This window comes from Pyrus communis, chromosome 4 (assembly GCF_963583255.1).
Source record: "Pyrus communis chromosome 4, drPyrComm1.1, whole genome shotgun sequence".
NCBI lineage: Eukaryota > Viridiplantae > Streptophyta > Magnoliopsida > Rosales > Rosaceae > Pyrus > Pyrus communis.
In genome coordinates this window covers 6,081,451-6,105,149 of record NC_084806.1, presented here as the reverse complement: position 1 = coordinate 6,105,149, position 23,699 = coordinate 6,081,451, and the positions used below count along the sequence as shown (strand labels likewise).

Below are 23,699 nucleotides of genomic sequence, written 5' to 3'. Positions count from 1 at the left end.
AGCGGCAGCAGGAGAAGTGTTTTGATGGATCTGTCTGCGCAGAGCTCTTCATGAGTGTGTCTCTGTCTCTCTCATCTTTCTCTCTCTAGAACCAGAAGCTCCGAGTCTTTAAGTCATTTTCGAAAGGTTCGTTTTGGCTTCGGATCGGGTCCTGCATTTGTATAAATCGGAGCCGTTTGATCGGCGCTGGAAGGGATTCGGATTTCAACGATCGGATTCGCTTTTTGTCTGATTGGATGGTCTGATTGGGGTTGAAGATGAACCCGCTGTGCTGCATTGCGCCGGTTTCGGTCGATCGGGACCGGGGCACCCCGGTGGCGGCGAAGCAGTTGGGTGAGTGCCAGATAAGCCCGGAGGCTCCGATCCGGAACGTTAGCTATGGTTCGAGGCCGAGCTACTCGGCTCAGGTCTCGTCGGCCGGTACTGAAACGGACAGGGCTTCCGTCGCGGCGGGGCATGAGGTTGAAGATACGATCAGTGAAGCAAGGGATTCGAAGATGTTTGGCGGAGGCGTGAGCGGCAGCGTGGCTGGGATTCTGTATAAATGGGTGAACTACGGGAAGGGGTGGCGGTCGCGGTGGTTTGTGCTCGAAGACGGCGTGCTTTCGTACTATAAGGTTCATGGACCGGACAAGATTTTGATGAGCCAGGTGAGAGAGAAGGGGTTGAGGGTGATCGGAGAGGACTCGCTGAGGTATATGAAGAAGGCGAATTGGGGAAGTAATCGGCTTGGCGGTGCGGTGGCGGCGAGGCCGTGGAAGCCTTTCGGAGAAGTGCATTTGAAGGTATGAGCTTTTGCTTATCACAGAATGTGAAGCCATTGTTTGTGTTATAGAGGTAATGCTATTTTTGGTGGTGATGCTATATTTAGCAAATGAAGAAGTCTGTATCCATTGCGTTTATTAGTTGGGATTTTCTGCGTCGTTTTGTAGGGTCTGTGCACTCGTTTGCTGCAATGTAAGCGGTGGGTGTCGAAAGCTACAGAAAATGTTTAATATTCTTACACTTTTCATGGAATTTTTAGAAAATATTGATTGATACCCACCAAAAGTTTTCCTCAATCTTGATGGACCCAACAAAAACTCGAATCCGTTGAGAGGAATGCTTGTGTTTTGTCTGATGATGCATAACATGTATGCTCGATTGCGCATATCTGTGCTTTTGAGTTGATGGTTTTTGGTTACTGAATTTGAAGTGGTCTGGTTTACAGGTCTCTTCAATTCGTGCCAGCAAATCAGATGATAAACGGCTTTCCATATTCACAGGAACTAAAACTCTTCACTTGCGGTGTGTATCAAGAGAGGACCGAGCTACATGGGTTGAGGCACTGCTCAGTGCTAAAGATCTGTTTCCTCGAGTCTTTACAAGCAATGATTTAGTACTTTCGAAAGATATAGTTGTCTCGACAGAGAAACTAAGACTAAGATTAGCACAGGAGGGCATTGGTGAGCCGGTGATCAAAGACTGCGAGTCAATAATGCTCTTAGAAGTGTCAGAGCTTCAGAATCAGTTGAAGGCTCTTCGGAGTAAACACGTGATGCTGTTAGAATCATTGAGACAATTGGAGGTATTTCTTCCATCCTGTACTGCTTTATACCAGATTTCCTTACATATAATTACTAAGTTTCTGCTTAATAAATTTGCTACAATATGGGGGGTGGTGTAAATCTTGCTAGTCGGAAAGTAATATCCTATCTAAATTTCCTTTTGCAGACGGAGAAAATGGAGCTGGAAACTACAGTAGTGGATGAAACAAAGGAGCGTGAGTCATATGGACAGGGGGATAGGAGATTTAGTGGTCAGTCATCTTTGGCATTTCCATAACCTTAGTATTTTGTTGAAGTCAATGTTTTAAATTATGAGATGTATAATGATGATTTAATATTTCTTTTAGTTTCGGTGCTACTCTAAAGGTTTCCCGCCGTATACACAGTTTCTGATTATATTATCGATGACAATTTAATTTTGACCCTTAGTTTTGATTGTTTTATGGTTTTGCTCATGACACAGATTTCTATTCTGTCTTATCTGAGGGCAGTGCAAGTGATTCTGATGCAGATAATGAAAGCCAAATTGAAACAGATGAAGATGAAGGAACATATTTTGATACACATGACATTTTGTCTTCAGAAGCTCTAAGAAGTGCTTCCTATCGAAGTAGGGAAGGCTTGGGGAATGGTGTGTATACCATAGAGATTCTTTCTTTTCTGATTAATCAAAGAAACATAATTTGATGAGAGTTATTTTGTATTCAGATACTCTAAGAAGTGCTTCCCACCGGAGCAAGGAAGGTTTGGGAAATGGTTCTATATTTGAAAGAGATTCTTTCTTTTCCGATCGATTGCATGGAGTTGAGATCACAACAATTAAATATCCATATGTGAGAAGGAGGGATAATTTGCCAGAACCCAAGGAGAAAGAGAAGCCTATTAGCTTGTGGTCGATTATCAAGGATAATATTGGGAAGGACTTGTCTGGAGTTTGTCTTCCTGTTTATTTTAATGAACCACTCTCATCGTTGCAAAAGTGCTTTGAAGATCTGGAATATTCAAACTTGGTTGATCGAGCATCGGAATGGGGAAAGCAGGTAAGGTCCTCAGCTGTCCCCTTCTATGCATCACTAATTGTCTGAACTTTGGAACATGAATTAATTTGGACTTCCTGTGGTGCAGGGAAATGATTTAATGAGAATTCTAAACGTTGCAGCATTTGCTGTATCTGGCTATGCATCAACAGAAGGTCGGCATTGCAAACCCTTTAATCCTCTCCTTGGGGAGACCTATGAGGCTGACTATCCAGATAAAGGACTTCGTTTTTTCTCTGAAAAGGTAATGCACGTTGACATGTCTATTAGCACCCTTTTATATGCATTTCTGTCCATTAAGTATGAAAAACGGTAAAAGATAAAAGTAGCCTCTTTGTTGCTTCATGTTGTTCGGACTCATTGAGTTTGAAGCATCACAGATAATTGTCAAATGTTTATGAACCATTGATTGATGTCTAACATGGACGAGCTTGCACTCAGGTGAGTCACCACCCAATGGTTGTTGCTTGTCACTGTGAAGGAAGAGGTTGGAAATTCTGGGCGGACTCCAATCTCAAAGGCAAGTTTTGGGGGCGTTCTATTCAGCTTGATCCTGTGGGTACCCTAGCCTTGCAGTTTGAGGATGGGGAGATGTTTCAGTGGAGCAAGGTCACTACCTCTATATACAATATCATACTAGGAAAAATTTATTGTGACCACTATGGCACCATGCGCATCAGGGGCAGCGGCAATTATTCCTGCAAGCTAAAGTTCAAGGAGCAGTCTATCATAGACCGAAATCCACATCAGGTTAGTTAAAGTCTAAATTCTCCCCAGAACAATATTTTACATGGGCGGCCCAATTTTCATGTTTATGTTACACTCAGGTTTAGCCATTGGAATTTCAGGTTCATGGATTTGTTCAAGACAATAGAACTGGAGAGAAAGTAGCAATGTTGATGGGTAAGTGGGATGAGGCAATGTACTACATGCTGGGAGATCCAACTACAAAACCAAGGGGTTATGATCCTATGACAGAAGCTGTGCTTCTCTGGGAAAGAGATGACTATGTTACCAAGACAAGATACAATCTCTCTCCATTTGCAATATCCCTTAATGAACTGACACCTGGCCTATTGGAGAGGTTACCGCCTACGGACTCAAGGCTAAGGCCAGATCAAAGACATTTGGAGAATGGCGATTATGAATTGGCAAATGCAGAGAAACTAAGACTTGAACAGCTACAAAGACAGGTACCCCCTTTACATCCTCTTTCTCTTTTGATCCGTTATTCACCCATAGATCCTCCTCGTTTCATGCATTCTTGTATCTAATTGCGAGCCTAATGCCGTTTGAATTTAATTGAAAATGACTTCAATCTCATATCTGGCCTATAATCTTGAGAGTTTGAAATTCAGGACTCAGCTTGAAACCGAATGTAATGCCATTTCCCAGGTGTTTTCTGGGAATTGATGGACTCCTGTATGCAGTGTACTTTATTCGTAAACTATTCTTCTATTCTTAAATTGTATTTAGCAACAGTTGATAATTTTGTGCAGGCAAGGAAGTTGCAAGAGAGAGGGTGGCAGCCAAGATGGTTTCGGAAGGACGAGGATGGTTGTTATAGTTATGTGGGAGGGTATTGGGAAACTAGGGAGAAGAAGAACTGGGACGGAATTCCCGATATTTTTGGCCAGAGTAGTGATTTGCCTTCGTGTTCTGGTGAAGAGTAAGGCATCTCTTGGCCGACCTTTGTTGTATTAGATAACGCCGGTCTTTCGTTTCTTCCCCATGCCCTGAATCCGAGTTTAGTGTAGGCTGCGTTATAGAAAAAAATTCCTTGGTGGTGTAATGATAGTTTTCGTTTGGGACATTACGTCGCCCATGGAGCTGCTCATGCCCAGGTTCTGGTTAATTTAAATGGTGTTACCTTCGCTTTTAACTTAAACTGCTGCCCCACTTAAGAAAATACTGAAATGCACCGTCAAAAAGTAAACCACCTGTTCAATATACACTTGTCACGTTGTGGATTTGGTAACGATCATCTTTTGTCAAAAGGAGACTGAAACGCATGGACGGCGGAATTTAACTTCGGTTTGGAACATAGCCATCACATCAGATGTTACGTGGTTCAGAGCGTTTACTTTTTACACATAAGATTGTGTTTAAACCGCTGCAAAAGTGCCAAAATCTTTAAATATTACGAAATATATATGGTCAAACACATTCTGGTAACACGTCATTAAACATTGTTACGAGTAAGCATACGTAGCCAACTACAAAAATGGCATCCCCATGGACTCTTCATTCAAGTAAAAAACACAACGGGAAAACGGGAAGAAAATTTGATAACGCTCCTCATTTCCATGCCTTCTTCCCTCGGAATTGTTTGCCAGATCGCTGCTGCTGCTTCCTTTTATCCACGCGAGATTTAGCAACCTTTGCCCTCTTTGCAGCCATAGGCATTTGCTTTTTGTGTTCCTTCTGCTTGTTGCTCATACCTCCCGTCTGTTGTCATTCACGAATACAAGTGTCAAAACAAAGATCAAGCTCGGTCAGAACCCTATTGGAGGTCAATTTATTCACTTCTCCTTTGAAAAGTGAACTGAGTGCTAAAACCATTAGTTGTCATCTGGCAACTAATGGAATCCCAAGGACATACCTTCTTCTGTTTTATGGCGGCTCGAGCCTGGTACTTCCCTCTCTCCTCCCGCCCTGCTCTCACTAATGCCAATCTCTCCTCCTTGCTCATCCTTTTCTTTACGTGGACCTACACGGTGCATGCCCAAATTGAGTAATAAAGAAGGCACAACACGTTTTAAAAGCTTTATATGTCTCCTTTCCCCTTGGATTTATAAGACACCAAGGACAGTAGAACGGCTAAAGGGATCTTGAAGCAATAGGCATGGGAGTTAACAACATTCCAACGTTTCTAAGTTTTTTTTCTCCCAGGAATGTCTCAAAAGCAGCATATTGAGTCATAATGAGTAAAATAATTTAAACTTACTTCAAGCTTTGCAGGATCTACTCGCTTACTGCTCAGTTCAGATGAGCTGGGAATCTTGAATGCGGGTGACTTGGCGTCTGCGCCCTTCTTCAATAATCCCTGCCGCGTCAAAGCAATTTGGGCTTCCTTCTTTGCCTAACAAAAAGAAGCATCAAACAATGAGCAAGTTTTTATGACATCTACAAAGACGGCTTAAATACATTAAAATTGTTGTTCATGGCCAAGGTTACAGGCTTACAGAATGCTTCACCTATGGCATCAACTGGGAACAAAGAAAAACAAACCTTTAACTCCTTAATCCTCTGAAAGTCCTCGTTAGAAAGAAAACCATCAGCTGAGTCCAGTGAAGCAGGCTCCATGTTCTCTTTGGCCAATCTCTTCAAAGCCCGAAGACTTGATTCAACATGATTAAGTTGTTTATCAAAATCGGCAAACTTCCTCTTTTTTGCTTTGTTGTCTTTTACTCCATTTCCACTACCTTTGGCATCATCGTTGTCGGATTCTTCCTCCTCATTCTCTTCTTCTTGCTCATCCTCATCGTCATCCTCATCCTCACTCCCATTGAGATCGCTGTCATTATCATCTATACTATCATCACCATCTTCATCTTCAGCTACCACGGCATCCTCTTCTATTCCATCATCTTCGCTTCCACTGTCACTGTTGTCCATCTGGTCGCCATCATCATCACTGGAAGCAACCATCTCATCGCGATCAAGATCATCATCTTTATCATCATCAGTGCCGCTGAATGAATGTTCATCAGCATCATCACTGTCCTCATTGCCGTCATCTTCTTCTAGCAGTTCAACACCAGGAACATTGCTGAGTACACTGACTTCTCCATAAGCTTTTGGTTTTGCCTTGGGGTTAGTGGGGCGTCCACGGTCCTTCTTAATCAACAGTGAGGGGCAAATCTGTATGTACACTAAATAGTCAGTCTTCAGCAACAATCATGGTTCATGGAAATGCATGCACTAGCAATTGCAAGTCCATGCATGAGAGAGAGAGAGAGAGAGAGAGAGAGAGAGAGACCTCTCTGAATAAACTGATAAGTGAGCGCGCTGCTATTGAAACTGCTTTCTCATGTGATTTCTTATATAATGCAAGATCTTGCAGCAACTCTTCGGTCATCAACTGCATCCACGGAACAAAAATTAATTATGGAAGCCTAGCAAAACATTCTTGCGTTATATCAGAATACAAATGGCAAGAAAAAAGAAAAAGAAAAAAAAAAAAATATATATATATATATATATATATAGAGCCACGATTAATTAACTTCAATGCATTTAAAGATGAGTACTGGACAACTTGAAATGTACGGCCCAAAACCAAATGATATAATTAGGTTGTTACCAATGGAATCCGTAAACATAGCTCCCTTGTTACATTCAGTCCAACAGCTATGGCCTGGAGAAAGCAAGTGATCAGAGACATAGTCAAGCCAATTATAAAGAATATACTAAAACATATCATCTATGAAGTAACACCTCTGGACGTGAGCGATCATGTACAAATTGATTCACTAGTTGTTTGAACAGTGGTTGAACCGCATCAGGAGGAACCTGCTCATTATAAAGTAGATCAAATTTAACTGGAAAGGTTCATTCATCATATGTAATTTGAACAATTGTTACTAGGACTTTAAGAACGTAAAAAGTTAGGGGAGGACAGGGAAAGAAAAGCCAACTGACCATATCATGGCAAGCCTGAACTGCTGCCGCAAGTAAACTTGTGACATCGCGTTGGTGAGGCTGTGATACCAAGACAATCACAACTCAACTCTCAAGAGAATATACATTAAGTGGATAGGTCAGATTATGTACCTGAATATATTTCTGAAGGAAAGGATAAAAGTTCAACAAAATCAAGCGGTGAAGCCCAATCGTGCGAGCAATTACTTTCAACATCATCATCTTGACCTTCAGTTAACAAACGGTGATATATAATCAAAACAAATGACCAAAGCAACTTCCACCATTAGTTCATAAACAATGGAAACCTATGGGATATAAACAAAGCATGACAAGAATTTGGTGTTTTGCTCTATGCCATGTTATGATGTAGTTGAACCTGTGCACTCAACCGAATAAAAAGATCAAACACAGCTAACTTAGGAATATTCATTCACTATTATAGTATTCCAACTTTGCACGGGCAATACACAATTTTCTCCATAAGACAAGCATATGTGTATCTTGTACTTTGTTAATTCTACAATTGCAACCACTTACCTCAAATCGTTCATTGCAGGTTTGAAGGCGGGAGAATAGTTTCTCAGCAAATCCCTGCAGGAAGAATGATCTGTCAAATCTCCTTGATCAACAGAAACAATAAAAACACTAACTAGATGATAAGATCAGACAAACCTGCGGATCTTGCAAATGGTTAAGTGGCGTATGATAATTTGAATTAGTTTTTTCTGATGATAGGCGCTGCTGTTTCTTCATACTACGCATGGCACGCTGCAGTTTTGCTTTCTTTTTCTTCTTGCTAGCAATTGTACCTTGATGGTGTGCCTAAAAGGCAATGAAGAAATAAGAAATATTGTTGATTGTGCTGACAAAAATTCTCATAAAAAATCATGAACTATAAATGCAAATGCAATCAAATGCATCAAACACTGCATTTCAATCCACGTTACATAAAAGGATGTGATAACCACACAAAATTCATTATGCGTAACATATAATGATACAAAATCTGGGTTAAATAAATTGGTTTTGCAAACTTTCAAGTAATAGTTCAAGACTGACCTTATAAATAGACTCTCTATTAAGGACTACTTGAGATGTGTGAGGACCTTCATCTTCACTACTTGATGCATCACTATCATCGTCTTCAAACTTCTCGTAATCAAGCAGAAATGAGAGGCAAGCAATCATTATCCTGATGCATTTGAACATAAATTGTAAGCTTTTAAACCCAACATTAGAACGCAACACAGAAACCACCAAAAAAGAGAATGCAAACCTTGAAGATGGATGAAAGCACGCAGTACAAATCGCATTTGCTGTTCTTTCATCAAACCACTGCTTTCTCTGGTGAAGCTCTCGTAGCGTGATAAGCGCTCTCTTTGCTTTTGTTTCATCCTCTTGCTATCGAAACAAAGAAAACAAATATAAATTCAAGCACTAAACTAACAAAAAGCCCTGAAATTTCGACAAGAAAGCGATAGCATAACAAACCCGTAGCATCTCAAAAACAACATTTTGAAGTGCCCGATTCTTCGCTTCGTTCTTATGCTTCTGATTCATTCGCTTTATGCTATGAACCACATGAGAAAATGCCAGCTTTCTCAAAGGCTTATCCCCATACGTCTGCAGCTCCATGAACATAGCTATAGTGTCTCCCAAATCAACCATCTACAACACATCCAAGCACGAATATCGAAATTAAGCAAGTCAATTTTACTATTTCTCACACTTTCTCAGCAACCAAACACATCTCAACACTAAATTCCCAATCTTTCAAACAAAATTCACACAAGCACACGTGCAGTACACGCACCTTTCGATTCATGAGAAGAATGAGAGCTTGGGTGACATGCAGCCGGAGCCCCGAGGGGAGTTTTCGGGCGGTGGAGCAGAGAAACTGGGAGAGCTCGACGGGGAAATAGGCCATCTGGGTCGGGTAAAAGGGGGTGACGTGAGCCAAGAACATCGCCCGGTCGCCAAGGTCCTTCGCGACGGCCGGGTCGTTGCCGACGCCGCTGACGGACGTGAACCCCATCTCTAATTGTTTTTCGAAGAGATCCACGGCCGATTTGAACTGGTTATACACCAGCTGGAGCTCCTGCAAGTACCCTTCCGGGTCGCACTTCATCTTCGACTGAAGCGCGGGCAAGCTCATCTTCTCGGAGCCCCGACCCGACGCCGAGAGTGCCTCCGGCGACATTCCAATGCTGGCGCGGCGAGGATTCATTTTAGGGGGTTTAGTGTTAAGGAGAAGACGGCAAGATTGATAAAACCTTAAACCCTAACAATTTCCGGGAATTTATAGTTTGCTGCAGTGGGACCCCCAAGCCCATTTCCCTCCTTTCGATCTTGACGGCCTGCCATCGTACGGTTAATAATAAAACGCGCCATACCTTGTGGCGTTATGTCATTTCCAACTATACCATTTCATCATCTTATGTTCGAATTTCGTAAATTACAGATTCGATATCAAATTAAGATGGTCATTGTAGGCTGAGTCGAACTCTCTCCTTAGTGTAAATTACATGGTTGTACCAAAAAAAAAAACAAGAGTAAATTGTAGCAATGGTCTTTCAACTAAAAATCTATTACCATTTGTCCATCAACTCATCAAAACGTGCAGCTATGATCCCTTAACTAAAAATTCATTATCATTAGTCCTTCACCTAAACGTTCATTCGGGCGTCATTTTGAAAGGCCGTCGGAATCAAGTTCCCTCTCTATCTCTTACCATTAAAGCTAAGCTAAGATTTGTGTTGCAAGTAAAGTAATGGGTTGGACTAATTTGCATATTAGAGTTGGATTCCAATGATAACCCACTGTTTGTTTTTTTTTTTTTTTAACAAACGATATTATCTACACTAAGAGCGCGGAGGAGGGCTTAGGCTCACAATGAGCTAGCAATAATATAGTTCAAACTCGTATTGGCGAGAATCGAACCTAAGACCTCCACTTACAAGTGAAGAAGAATACCACTAGACTGTAATACTAAGTGACAATAATAACCCACTGTCTTTTTTAATCGATCGAGCATGCTCATTCCTGACGGTTGCACAGTGATGAGTGTTTTATATTTTTACCCCTGAATCCTGAATTGGCAGTATTTCCTGATGCCAAAATTCACCAAATAATGGTCTGTAGCAGCAATGTAGCAGAGCAAGAGGTCTGCATGCCAATAGGGAAAAGATGCTGAAGAGCTGATGTTTTGGCAGGCAGTAGTGGTAGCGTCGTATGGTTTGATGACATTTTGGAGGCTTCCTTGAGTGAAGATGGTGGTGATCTAACTTTTCCACAAAAGGATGCTCATACAAGTTACAATCCTCGGAAAATTGTAATTGCGAACAAATGTGCAGGAGATGTGGTAGCATTACTAGGGAGGTAACTGCAGCGAAATTGATAAGAGGAATTGTGCACTGGGTAGAACGTTGCCATCCGAGAAGGCGCACATCTTGACAGCTTGTACAATTCTAATGATCTTGTAATATAAGTTAAACCCTGCCCTGTGTCTGTCAGGTTTACGGTTGCTGCGTGGGAGATGGCAACGCTACTTCGTGAACAGGAAGACCACTTTTGTAAGAGCATGGTGGGTTTGGCCCGGGCTAGAGATCGGACTCCGAGCGGAGGATAAATACAAACCTAAGTCCTGGCCCAAAAACATGAATTGGCCTTCTCAACTTTTGTAAACCCTTCCACCTAATTAACACCATCTTATCCCGATAAAGATCTTGCTAATTTTCAAGTTGCAAGTGCCATGCCAACGAAAACTCTCTTTAGAATTTTTCAGTGTCCGGGAATACGACTCGGTACATTAAGTGTTATAATTAATTAGTTAATTTTTTTTTTCTGAAAATTTGATATTACCCCTTGAAACTATATTTTCCTCTACTAAAACCCATCTCCTTTTGTTTTTTTAATAAAGCCCATTGACTAGCCTCCAACTAAACAAATTCTTTAATTAAGTTTGACTTTTCAAATTGTGTATTTTTCGAATGCCTAAACTACCCCTATTAATACTTGGATGGGGTTTTTGGATCAGTTACTTGTTATATCCATTTAATTAATTTTATATATTTTACAAAATAATTCATGCCATTCATTGTATATTCAATGTATTAACTTTTAAATTGTTATAACGTGCCAATTGAAAAATAATAATACTAATTTCATAATTTTGTGCATTACATATATAAGTTAATTTACCTACCAACACAACAATAAACCTAAAACAGCTTCGGCTAATATTCCAATCCCTAATACACAAAACAAAAGCTATATGTTCCGCACAATTCTTACCTACAAAATAGTCTAATTTACCTATTACATCAAACCAAAATTTAAAAGGTCTAGTTTACTTTCAAAATGATCTAATTTACCTACATGATTTATGTGCATTAGATTAAAAGTTTATTTAATTGCCTACAAGCACAAAACCACAACATTCGAACATTATCTAATATCACTAATTTTTTTTTTGGAATAGGTAAATTAATTTAAATGTAGGTAAATTAGTATAATATTAATAAGTAGGTAAATTAATTTAAATGTAGGTAAATTAGTATAATATTTGTATGTAGGTAATTACATGATTCAAAATGCAGGTTTATTAGTATAATATTTTATAAGTAGGTAAATTAATTTGTATGTACGTAATTACATAATTCAAATAATATTATTTTTTCCGTACAAGATTGTCTTTCTCTTTTAAATTTGGTAAATTAATTTATATATGTTGCTAATATTTATGATACAAGAAAGGTAAAATATCCATATGGATTTAATTGCTCATCATAATTAGGATGAGTAATAACATTTATTGACCAAATTAGGATTCTATGGCATAAGTTGTAATTGTATTGTAATAGTTGGTCATATATTTGTCTACATGGTAGGCTATTTGAAATTTGGATTTTATTTGAATGTTTAAATTTAGATGGGTTTTTATTTGGAAAATAGGAGTTTTAAGGGTCTATATCCAAAAAACCCTTTTTTTTTTAAAGTATCTAACCCATTTGTATTATGATAGTTGATATATTGGGTCATGTTTTTGACACACTGAAAAATATCTCATTTCTCTACGACTGTAAAAGGAGAAATAGAAAAGTAAAAGTTCTTTCCGCATTGGGGTGATTACCGGGATTAATTATATAGTTAAACATTGTTAATCACGTTGATAATCTTATAAATAACTAAATTAAGAATATAATTGCACCTCTAAAAGCTACCTAGAATACCTTACCCTAATAAGAAAACACTTAGTAAAGGAGCCCTTGTCCCATGTACTTGCATATAATATATATATATATATATGTCTGTGTATATAAACATATATAAGTAAATGTGTATGTATGTGTGTATGTGGCAGTTGCAAAACGATTCGCCACAGTTGGAGGACACGACATGGTCCGCAATGCGCTCACAGATTCCAAGATTCTATTTGCTCTCTCTGTAATTCTATATTCTATGCGCATCGTGTGTGTGTGTGTGTTTTGTTGTGGGCACCGGTGGCAAACAAAAGCCGTGAAGAAAACAAGAGGAGCAGGTAACATTCCTGGTACAAAGGGGAAGCAAACCTTGATGGTCTTCTGGATCCCTTGTCTCGCTCAAATATTCTTTACCATTACCATTTACAAGTAGCTAGCCACTTCTATGTGGAACTCTAACTTGGCAAATCATAGAACGGGCATTAACAGTTGATGTATTATGGTACTTACATGTATCAACAATTAAGAAGTCAAGCAGACAACTATTTGTGACATTTCTTTGAGGCATTAATACAGTTGTCCTTGATTTATAATGAAATGATGAGTGGTGCACTAGAGTGCAAACGACTTTCAGGTGATGCATTGTAAAATTGAAATGCATCAACGTCTAGAAATTGTCAACTCACGCATGCGATTGTCCGTAACATTTCTCTATAACATTTTTACACTTGGTCTTTATCCAAAAAGAACTAGTGAAAGGAAAATTGGTAACTAGCGTGCAAACTACTCTCAACCAAGGTTCTAAAAGATGATAGACGCTAGTTGGGTGGCAGGTTGAGATCTAGCACCTAGGTGACTAACGCGGCCTACGCAGGGGCCTGAACGGACTAGACGGATTTAACTAAATTTATCATATATCATATAAATAAATGTCTGACTACACTTATAAAGTACATAATTTCATTGATTACATAAGTTGTAAAATAGAATGACATATAGACCATAAAGTATTATAACATAATGAAAACATGAGGAACAAGCATATAATGTGTGTTCATCTAAGCATTCAAAATGAAAATTATCTATTTTCTATTTAAGTGAGAGTCGCACTCTTGGCGGATTTGGGCAAGTTAGGCGCCCTTTTTTAATTGTCAAACACTTAAGGATTAATTAGGGCATTGGTCAGCCGCCAAGCCTCTAGATGGTGTTAACTGAAATTTTTTAAAACAGTACTCTCAACCACTAATGCATTGTTAAAAATTCAAAATACATCAATAGCTAGAAGTCGTCAACTCACATGTGCGACTACACAACATTATTATTAGGGAGTTTTAATAAAAAGCTCACGGTACTGTTCACTTTAACGAAAAATCACATTTTTACACTAAAAAATCAATCATGGTACTATTCACTTTACCCTTTATTTTGTCCTTATCATTAAAACTCAAAGTTTTCAATCTCTTTTCACTAGTTTTCCTTTATTATTATTATTATTATTATTTTGAGTACAACAATATTTTTATACTAAAAGAGGTAAAGGCAATGGTACATTATTAGAGTTGGGCACATCCATAATGAACCGATGAGTAGTGGTGACTTTTCTTTATTTGGGCAGCTTTATACATTGGTGGGGAGCACTTTATGTCGAAGGCATAGGAATAAGAAACCAAAATTGGTGCAAAGGCTACAGTATTTTGATCATCGAGTCACAGAGCAATAGCAGCAGCAGCATAGGGAATGTCTCCCTTGTGTGTGGTGTGGTGTTGTTTGCAACTTTGCCTGCTTTCAACTTTTTCACAGTTCGGATAGTTCTCAAAATTGGGTCGATGAAGAAAAAAAAAATGACGAAACATCTCTTTCACTTACTTTCTGTGAGCATCAAAAGGAGAGAGAGAAAGTGGTAACCCATGAATTATGTGAAGCAAATGGGGAACACAGCAATATAATTAGTTAGCTACTCTTTATATACACACACGAAACCGATACATTATCTCATTACTTTTTCAAAATAATCGTGTTCAGGTGAAATACATCTCTTGTTGACAAAACATAACACTCTGTCAACATTTTACTAGGTTTTTAAGTCTTTTTCTTTCTAGTGAAATGATACGATATTAACGAATATATTTCTGCAACATGCCTTTAATTCATCCACAAAGATCTACCATGGGTCACAACTTAATATTAAACCTCCTAGAAATATCTATTGGCATTGTGTTGAGTGAATCGAATATGATACATGCTCAGACCAAGTGTCACTCAACTAAAGCAACTGATTTTCACACATTATCTTTGGCCTCACACACTTCTTTTTTCTGTCATTCGAATGAGAAGAATTATCGAAAATAATGGACATGAGTGTATAGGAGGAGAAAATAACTGGCAAGTGGTATTGTGTGATCACGGTTTTTGGTACTTAAGAGCATCTTCAAAAGAGATCAAATTTTAAAAAGCAAAATGATATTTGATGCCTTATATCGTAATTTGACATTTTGTACAATTTTTTGCTTCATTCGATATGTTAAATAATAATGTCATTCTACAAAATTTTCATCTCTTTGTGGGGTCTAATTATTGAGATAATCATTCAAATACTTGGAACACACAACATTTATTATATAGTGCATCACATCTATTAAAAAAAATTATATATTGCATCACAACATTTATCAAACGATAGATTTTGTTAGATTATATGTTATATTAGCCACCAACGAGGTTTGAACTTGTCATATAAGGGCTCGACACCTTTCCACCGTTGTGGTAAAGGGCCACTTGCAAGGTTTGCCTTCAATTGACTTAGCGATTGAAGACTCGGATGGAGAGAATTTACTGGTTTTTTTATTTTTTATTATTATTTTTGCGTATCTATATGACAATTTTGATAATTCTTTTGGAGATGTTCCAAGACAGCTTTTGACACATAAATAACAAAGTAATCATATAATTAAAAGAGAAATGCTAAGCAGCATCTTTTAAAAGTTAAACTCTCTATTGACTCTCTGTCACTTCATGAGCATTAAAAGAGAATTGACGTTAAATTATGAGATGACAAAAAATTCATAAAAAGTCCTACTTTTAAGAAAATCTCCGTAATATTTCTTTGACTAAAATTACCATACTTACATTAGTGGTCCATTGTGCTGGAATATATCCGATATAGTTGTACAATATTATAAACTGCAGGTTTTACCAAGCTCAAAGATTGAGTAGGAGTAAATAATGGAGATGGACCATAACGAGGAGAGGCAGTAAATAGTAAATAAATAAGACCGTATCGAATTGTTTGCACTTATTTCCGATGCATGTCTTTTATTTAAAAAAACAAACCACTAGTGTCTAAGTCACCATATAGTACCATAATTATTATTTGAAAATATGAGAGAGGGAGACAAGAGCATGCAAAGCATCGAGGGCATTGGCATTGGTAGTCTCATCTCATGTTTGGACCCCATAACTGAAAAGTGGAAACTCCGGCGCACGTGTGCTGCTCTTGACTACTGTATACTAGCACTACATTTGCACAATCTTTGTTCGTGTTCATCATATTTTACTCATGTCTCGAAAGTAAGGATGGAAGGTGATCTTCAATCGAAAAAATTAAATATAATTATGTTCATAATTATAATTTTGTAAAAAATTATTTTTAAAATAAATAGTATCATGTTATATTCATATATCATCTTCAATATCTATCATTTTTAATTGAAGGGGTTAAACATAATCTCTAAATAATTGATTAGTTTTAAAGTTTGTACTTTAAACTTATTGGTTAATTTAAGAGAATTGTTATTAGCACTCTAAAAATCTCATTCTCAACTCCAAACTTTCTATATTATGAAAGAAAAATACACTTGTGAGGAGTGTAGAATAAGATTTTTGGAGTGCCAATAACACTTCTCTAATTTAATTAAACTACCATTGAATGTTTTCAAATCTAGTAATTAAATTTGAATTAATTATTACAATAGAGGAGTTGAGCGCTAAAAAAGGACTAAGAGGGGGCTACACTTGACCAGCATGATGCCCTTTTAGCCAATAATGGTCTAGTGGGCTCTAGGGAATTATAATACAGTCATTAGTTGAAGATATTTTTTGAGAAAATCAAGCAATTTTTTAACTTTTAGACCTTTAGCCGTCTTCATTGGATATGGCCTAAGTTGGGTGGATTCATGGAAGCGATTCGAAATTTGAGCTTGTCTTGTTGCGATTGAAGAAAACTAACGAAAAATCCAAAAAAACTTTAGTTTTAATGAAAAATGACAAATAAAGATGTAGTGAATAGTACCAGGAAAAGGTAAAAATATGATTTTTCATTAAAAGTGAACTGTACAGGAAGTATTTCATTAAAACTCCCTTAAAAATAGGCATATGGGCGGAGAAAAATGTTACTTTGATAACATTTGAGCTTTAAGAGCTCATTTGAGACTATTTTTTATGATAAATATTAATGTCAGAGGTGATTTTCTTGCAATTGCTTTCAAAAACACTTTCAAATTTTAGCATGTTCTTAAAAAGTTTAGTTAATGTTGTGATTATTCTAATAATTTAACTAAAAAATAATAGTCGTCTATTTGATGAATAATTTTTTTATAGAAATAATTTCTTAAAAATGTGATAAAAAAAAAATACAGTTCAATGCATGATGAAGAGCTTAATGAAGAAGATCCAAATTAATTCGACAAAAAATAAAATAATAAAAAGATCCAAATTAAAAGTGCTATTTTTCAAGGCCCATGATGTCCCAAGCCATATACTTTGAAATCGTATAATCATATAACAGGATTCCATCAACTAATAAAAAATCATTAGTTAATATCATCACGTGTCACTAAATTTAAGCACAACAAACCGGCACAATCAAGCTCAAACACTAGAAAACTAAGATAGCCTTGGAAAATCTAGAAGGGAGATTATATTCACGTACCTTAAATTATTTTTTTTATATTCGTTTAATTTTTTAATATTTTTTTATCAAATGTTAGTGGTGTATAAAAAATATTAAAAAAATTAAAAGGGTATAGGAGAAATAATTTAGGGTGTGTGAATATAATCTTACAAACTGGAATTGACTACCGCATGCACCCTCTTGCTTGCAGACATCAACCAAACTGTATAGATGTAGGAATAAAATGATGGAAAGGGATCATATCTGGATCCCTTACACCAAATCTACTTAATCAATCAATCTGGACTTTTGAAATTTGATCCAAGGGTTACAAACAAGGAGCTCCTTTAAAAGTTATGATAACTTTATTTGTTAGATCAAATTTCAAATATCCGGATTAGGTGATTAGGTGTTTAAAAGTTATGATAACTTTATTCGTTAGATCAAATTTCAAATATCCGGATTAGGTGATTAGGTGAATTTGGTGGAAGGGATCGGAAAGAATCCCTTTCCTAAAATGATGATTATACATATCCGGTACAAAACTTAATCCTTAGTTAATTCACTTTTGAAATACTCTCTCTAGTAACACTCTCCGGAAAAAACCCTAGCAGCTTTTGCAAGCACCGCTGGCTTCCGGTTGAAGGGCCAGCGGCTCTCTCATTTTCTCTCATTTCCTCTCCTTTCCTCCTCCGAGTCCTTTCCCCTTCCCAGTTCCCACAGACACCTCCCCCTCCCCGGACTGGGTTTTATTTCAGAAAATCCCTCTTTTTCTTCTCTCTTAACGATGATTAAACATATCCGGTACAAATAAAAAGAATTGGAAATAATAATTAGGCAACAAACAGCGGATATTCTTGAACCAAGCAAGTAAAAAGCTTTCCCTGTTTCCCATATTGCATGGATACGCTTGCAGGACCATCCTATCTATTATTATCTCTCATTGTTTCTTTGACTCACATATTTAACTATTAATTCTTCTTCTTTTCAGATACTCCCTAAACTCCCAATACTATATAACAGAAATTTAATTATTTTTTTTCAAAAATGGTAATTCAAGTAGCTATAAACTTGTAGAAAAATAGGGCATAATTTTTATCCTTCTTCCTCTTTTGTTCCATTTTTTTTTCGTCCCCCTCATCCTTCTCGTCATTCTTCTTCTACATTTCTTTTAATTAATTTTAATTTTATCAAAATAAAATAAATTCTTAGTTTATTAATATTTAGTAAAAAAAATTTAAATCCACTTGAACGAGAACTGGGCCCCGCATCCTGTCACGTCATCATTTAATAGTCAAATTGATAGAAAATTTAAACGAGGTTTGACACTACGACGAATTCCTAAGTTGAGGTATGTCATATAATGTTAAAAAGTTGGGGTATGAGTTTATTACATGACCTAAAGTTAAGGTGGTAAAATATAATTTTATTCTTAAAAATTAAAGTGGCAATTCACACTAACTACCCTCAAGTTTCGCCACAATCGCACTTTACTACACTTAATTTTTTTCGTCTCACTTTCATACTTAAAGTTTGATTTTTCTACCACTTTGATACCTCTACTAAGTACTAGCCCACCTCTTAAATTTTCTATTAGCTGATAATGTGGCATAATCTTAGTCTACAAATTCTTACTTTACTACTCTCAAGTATTGAAAAAATATTAAAGGTTGCAAAGTGCGAATTTCACGATATTGAACAGTAGTAAAGCGAGATGAGTGGGCCGATATTCTACCATGTCATCAGTTAACGAAAGTATCAAAATAGCATAAAAATAAAACTTTAAATATGCAAGTGAAATGAAAAAATGTAAGTATAATAAAGTGAGATTTTAGTAAAACTTGAGGTAATAAAATAGAAATTACCCAAAATTAAATGAAATTGACCAGCTGAATTTTTTGGACTGAATCCAAGTACCTCTTTTGGAAATCCCTCTTTTGTGTCACAGCTTATTTACTAGTCCTTTCCCACCATGGGCTCCCATCGCCTTCAATCGCGCATCATGAAACACTGCATTCGTCCTGTCATCCACGTGTACGGCCCACGTTCATTCTCATCGTTTACAGGGACTCAATTACCCCATCACCCCCAACGAATTAACTCTGTCCCACGGTAGAGTACTAAAATCTGTATAGGCCGGGGCAGTATGGTAATTCAAAGGTTTGTATAGATGGATAAAAGTACATTTTTAGCCACTTTGGTATGAAAAAGAAAGTAGTGGAAAAGGAAAAAAGGCAAAGCCCAAGGCCATCTGTGATCTGTCCTTTGCCTGCTTTTCTTTCGACTATAGCTACCCAGACTTAAAATCTCAGTACCATTTTCCAGAGAGAGATAGAGAGAGAGGAGAGAGAGAGAGAGATGTACTATTACTATTACTCGGTAAGATAAGCATGGAATTTGACCAGAGGAACAGATAACCAACTCATATCTCCCAGTCTTTATTCACCGGAAAACCACTCGTCTCCTTACTTGCTTAGTGGTTTTCCGGCACCATCCACCACATGGCAGATACCGGCTCTCTACGTTTTCCGGGAAATCTGGACCCCGGAGCCCAAGAGTTCAGACCCAGTAACCCAAATCGGCACCCCAACCAAATACCCATTTTTGGGCCTCCTCCGCCGCTGCCACAACTCCTGCCACTTTCTCCGTCTCCCCACCAGGTTTACTATCCCTACCCACCACCGCCAATCAGCGAAGTTGTCCCGTACGCGTCGTTCTCCGCACCGGCCACATACGTTAGCGCGGCGGCTACTGTTTGCGCACCGTTGCCGCCTCCGACAGCGGCGGCGACGAGGGCAGTGCTTTTGAACGGAGTGCCGAGTGACGTCAGCGAGGGGACGGTGAGGAGGGAGATGGAGGGGTTTGGGGAGGTGAGGTGGGTGCAGATGGACAGGGCGTGCGACGGGATCGTGACCGTCCACTTCTACGATCTCAGGCATGCAGAGAGGGCGTTGCGCGAGATTCGGCAGCAGCACATGCAGCTGGAAGACAGGATTCGCAACCACTACGCCGCCTTGTCGTTCGCGACGGCTACATCAGCTCTGCCACTTTCTATTTTCCCGCTTCCGTTTCCTCCGGGTCGCGGGCTCATCGCCGGGCAGGCCGTGTGGGCCCAGTTCGTCATTCCGGCCTTGAACGCCGTCCCGGACGGCCACAACCAGGGCACAATCGTCATTTTCAATTTGGACCCGGCCGTCACCACCTCCTCTCTCAAAGATATATTCCAAGCTTTTGGTAACATTCCCATCATATTAATTTGTATTTTCTCGTCTTTATTTTTTCGGATATTTGTGGTTGTGGGGATAATTAAGGGGTAGGTCTCATGCGTCTTTGTCCTACGCTTTTCATGACCAATGGGGGAGCACATGGGACCTGGATTTTATTTCAATTTTGTAATTTTATCAGGTGCTGTAAAGGAATTGAGAGAGACGCCTTCGAAAAGGCACCAAAAGTTCATCGAGTTCTTCGACGTCCGAGACGCAGCGAGAGCTCTCGAGGAAATGAACGGCAAAGAAATCAACGGAAAATCAGTTGTGATTGAATTTAGTCGGCCTGGCGGTCAAAGTAGGAAATACTTGAATGCGGCGGCTCACACTGCCCCCACTCTACTCTCGCCTCGCAATGCCATTGGACCGCCGCAGCCGGCGGAATCGGCCGTGAAATTCTCTAGGCGCTCCAACAGTTTCAGCTTGGCGACTCCGCCGCCTCGTTTGTGTACATCCTCATCACAAGTGCAGTTTTCGTCGAGTAGGAATAGTAATAGATCAAATAATTCTAGCACCAGCAAGGGAATAGTAATTAGCAGAAACAATGTTGAATCTAAAATGGCGAGTTTAAATTTGGATGGAATTCAAGAGAAGAGGTGTTCGTCTTCGAAGAAAATGAGTTGCGAGAACTCGGAGAGCCTGCAGGCCATTGTAACGAGTCCGAAGCAGCCGAGGAGCAGTCGGGGGAAGAAGGGAAGACAAGCGAAGAAGTTCGATTCAAAATTTTTAATAAAAGAAGAAGCTATATCGGAATCCACCAGCGGAGAAACCAGAACCACCGTCATGATCAAGAACATACCCAATAAGTACAGGTACCGTATCAAAATTTGAAGTGCAATTCATAATTTTTTCTCGTGTTAATGTTGGAATTGTTGATTTGGTGGTGGTGGATTGTGGCAGTCAGAAGCTGCTGTTGAACATGCTGGACAACCACTGTATTCACTGCAATGAGCAGATTATTAGCGACGGCGATCATGGTGGTGATGATGATGAAAAGCAGCCCTTCTCCTCCTACGATTTCGTTTATCTTCCCATTGATTTCAAGTATTTCCCTTTTCCCATCTTTTTCCTTTAATCTATTTATTGTTATTATTTGCATTTCTTCATGAAAAATAGGGGATTGGCTGCAATAAAATGATGAAAATATAAAGTAATTCTACATTTACCACATTTGTACCGCTTACAGAAGTAGAGTCCTCATGTGTTAGGGGCTTATCTCTATTAGAGGCGGTACAAATGTGGTTAAGAGTAGCGATTTTGTAAGTTTTAATTTCTGCAACGATCAAAATATGCGAGTTTGTCTATAGATTTCGATTGATAAGTCGTCGTTATTTTGTATTCATCATTTCATTCATTGAGTTTTGTAAGTTAATTGCCGGTTATATTAGTTAATTGTATAATAAGTTAGGTATAAAAATACTTAAGCGAAATACACACGATACAATTGGTTATAAGGCAAAATGCACACGATACAATGTTCGAAATACACAAGGTTGATATGTTACGTGCTTAGGGTGTTATGTGTTATTAGCTTGTAAATATTTAGTAAATTTTTGCGTGTAGAACGGCCGTGAATAGGTTGATAATAACACGCAGTTATATTTTCACACCACGAATCTTTGTACGTGTATCTCCGTTTACACTCTTTTTTGTACACATTTCTAACATATCAAATTCGTGCATTGAGATCTTATGTGAGTGGTGTTATTTGTTTGTGGGAAACACAGTAACAAGTGCAATGTGGGATATGGATTCGTGAACATGACATCCCCGGAGGCAACATGGAGGCTGTACAAGGCCTTTCACCATCAACATTGGGAGGTCTTCAATTCCAGGAAAATATGCGAAGTCACATACGCTCGAGTTCAGGTACCCACTAATTAAATTTAATCAACATTGTTTGTTAATTTTTTTTATTTTTATTTTTTAACGAATGATAACTTGCTACAAATTACGATTATCCACTTGTTCCGGAAGCAGGAAAGACTCAATTTCAACAGTGTTTTTTAATTAATTAATATATTAAAGGATTATTAATTTTAATGAAATATGGATTAACTTTTGAATGAAGGGATTGGAGGCGTTGAAGGAGCATTTCAAGAACTCGAAGTTCCCGTGCGAGATGGAGCACTACCTGCCAGTGGTGTTTTCCCCGCCTCGGGACGGGAAGCAACTGACCGAACCACTTCCCATTGTTGGCGTTGGCGCCCAGAATAATAATAAAGCCCACTGCTCCACCACCACTTCTTCCTCCTCCAGCTCCTCCATTGCTCTCCTGCTCCCGCCACCTCACCATCACGATATTGATCACGACGCGCCTCTGTCCGCGTGTGATACGGACGAGGACAGCAACCGGAACGCCGGCATCGTGGCTGACGATGATGACGAACGATGCAGCTAGACAACCACCATCTCCTTAGCTAATAAGGAAGAAATCAAAAGGCTTACTAAAAGCGACCTCCACCGCCGTGTTGTATCAGTCTCGTCAGTCTGCAGCAGTATATATCGAACCTCATTGATAGATGTGATGGCTACCCGCCGCTGCTCCTCTAGGTCTTAGCTTCTGCTCCCGACCACCACCCTCCGCGAGTTATCGTTGAGCTCCGAGCCTGCCCGCCCTACCTCTACTTATAAGTCATAGCTGATCTCTCTCTCTCTCTCTCTCTCTCCATCTGCCCCTCTCCTTATCCTGTCATTCTCATCAGGTTTAGCAGGACTTGACCCGTGCCCGTCATTTCCATTAATTAGTAATTACTCTCTTTCTCTTGTTTTTTGTTTTTGTATTTTTGGTTCTTTCAAGTTTGACCAGTGTGAAGTTTGTACCACCAAAAATGTAAGGCCTAATGTTTATTTCTTAATTTTCTAAATTATATGCAGTATTAATTTTAGTGTGTAATTTCTTCTTTCTTCTCCATTTATTGTTGGAACGATATTTGACTACTCAATTATGAGTAGGAACTTACTTAAAATTTTTCAAAATTGTTCATTGTTAATTTATAAAATTTCGTGTTTATAATTAGAACAGTTTATTTTATAAATTCTGATGTACATATTGCCTTTGTAATAAATCAATTAAAATTAAAATCTTTTAGTCATCAAATTATTTAAAAATA

The 23,699-nt window shown here is 38.5% G+C and overlaps 3 protein-coding genes across 4 annotated transcripts; 2 read left to right on the top strand and 1 right to left on the bottom strand.

Annotated features, from left to right (window-relative positions):
* On the top strand, window positions 1–4,472 carry LOC137732349 (oxysterol-binding protein-related protein 1D-like). Of its 2 annotated transcripts, none has more exons than XM_068471658.1 (9): window positions 1–785; window positions 1,211–1,567; window positions 1,714–1,798; window positions 2,011–2,178; window positions 2,256–2,587; window positions 2,673–2,828; window positions 3,026–3,334; window positions 3,418–3,777; window positions 4,084–4,472. In XM_068471658.1, exons 1-9 carry the CDS (start codon window positions 258–260, stop codon window positions 4,255–4,257), a joined length of 2,469 nt encoding a protein of 822 aa, XP_068327759.1. In that variant the 5' UTR covers window positions 1–257; the 3' UTR covers window positions 4,258–4,472. The 2 variants fall into 2 exon arrangements, with proteins under 2 accessions (XP_068327759.1, XP_068327760.1); XM_068471659.1 differs by having other exon boundaries at window positions 2–785; window positions 3,433–3,777.
* Window positions 4,473–4,706: 234 nt separating this feature from the next.
* On the bottom strand, window positions 4,707–9,484 carry LOC137731588 (uncharacterized). Its single transcript, XM_068470743.1, has 15 exons — window positions 9,045–9,484; window positions 8,723–8,899; window positions 8,508–8,632; window positions 8,291–8,423; window positions 7,904–8,053; window positions 7,769–7,822; window positions 7,361–7,456; window positions 7,229–7,288; window positions 7,025–7,099; window positions 6,891–6,944; window positions 6,567–6,668; window positions 5,816–6,448; window positions 5,532–5,666; window positions 5,187–5,294; window positions 4,707–5,032 (listed from the first exon to the last, which is right to left on the bottom strand). The coding sequence occupies exons 1-15, from the start codon at window positions 9,456–9,458 to the stop codon at window positions 4,883–4,885; spliced, it is 2,466 nt and encodes an 821-aa protein (XP_068326844.1). The 5' UTR covers window positions 9,459–9,484; the 3' UTR covers window positions 4,707–4,882.
* Window positions 9,485–19,717: 10,233 nt separating this feature from the next.
* LOC137733032 (protein terminal ear1 homolog) lies at window positions 19,718–23,444 on the top strand. Its single transcript, XM_068472258.1, has 5 exons — window positions 19,718–20,554; window positions 20,726–21,398; window positions 21,487–21,630; window positions 22,314–22,455; window positions 22,658–23,444. Exons 1-5 carry the CDS (start codon window positions 19,822–19,824, stop codon window positions 22,985–22,987), a joined length of 2,022 nt encoding a protein of 673 aa, XP_068328359.1. The 5' UTR covers window positions 19,718–19,821; the 3' UTR covers window positions 22,988–23,444.
* The last annotated feature ends 255 nt before the right edge of the window (window positions 23,445–23,699 follow it).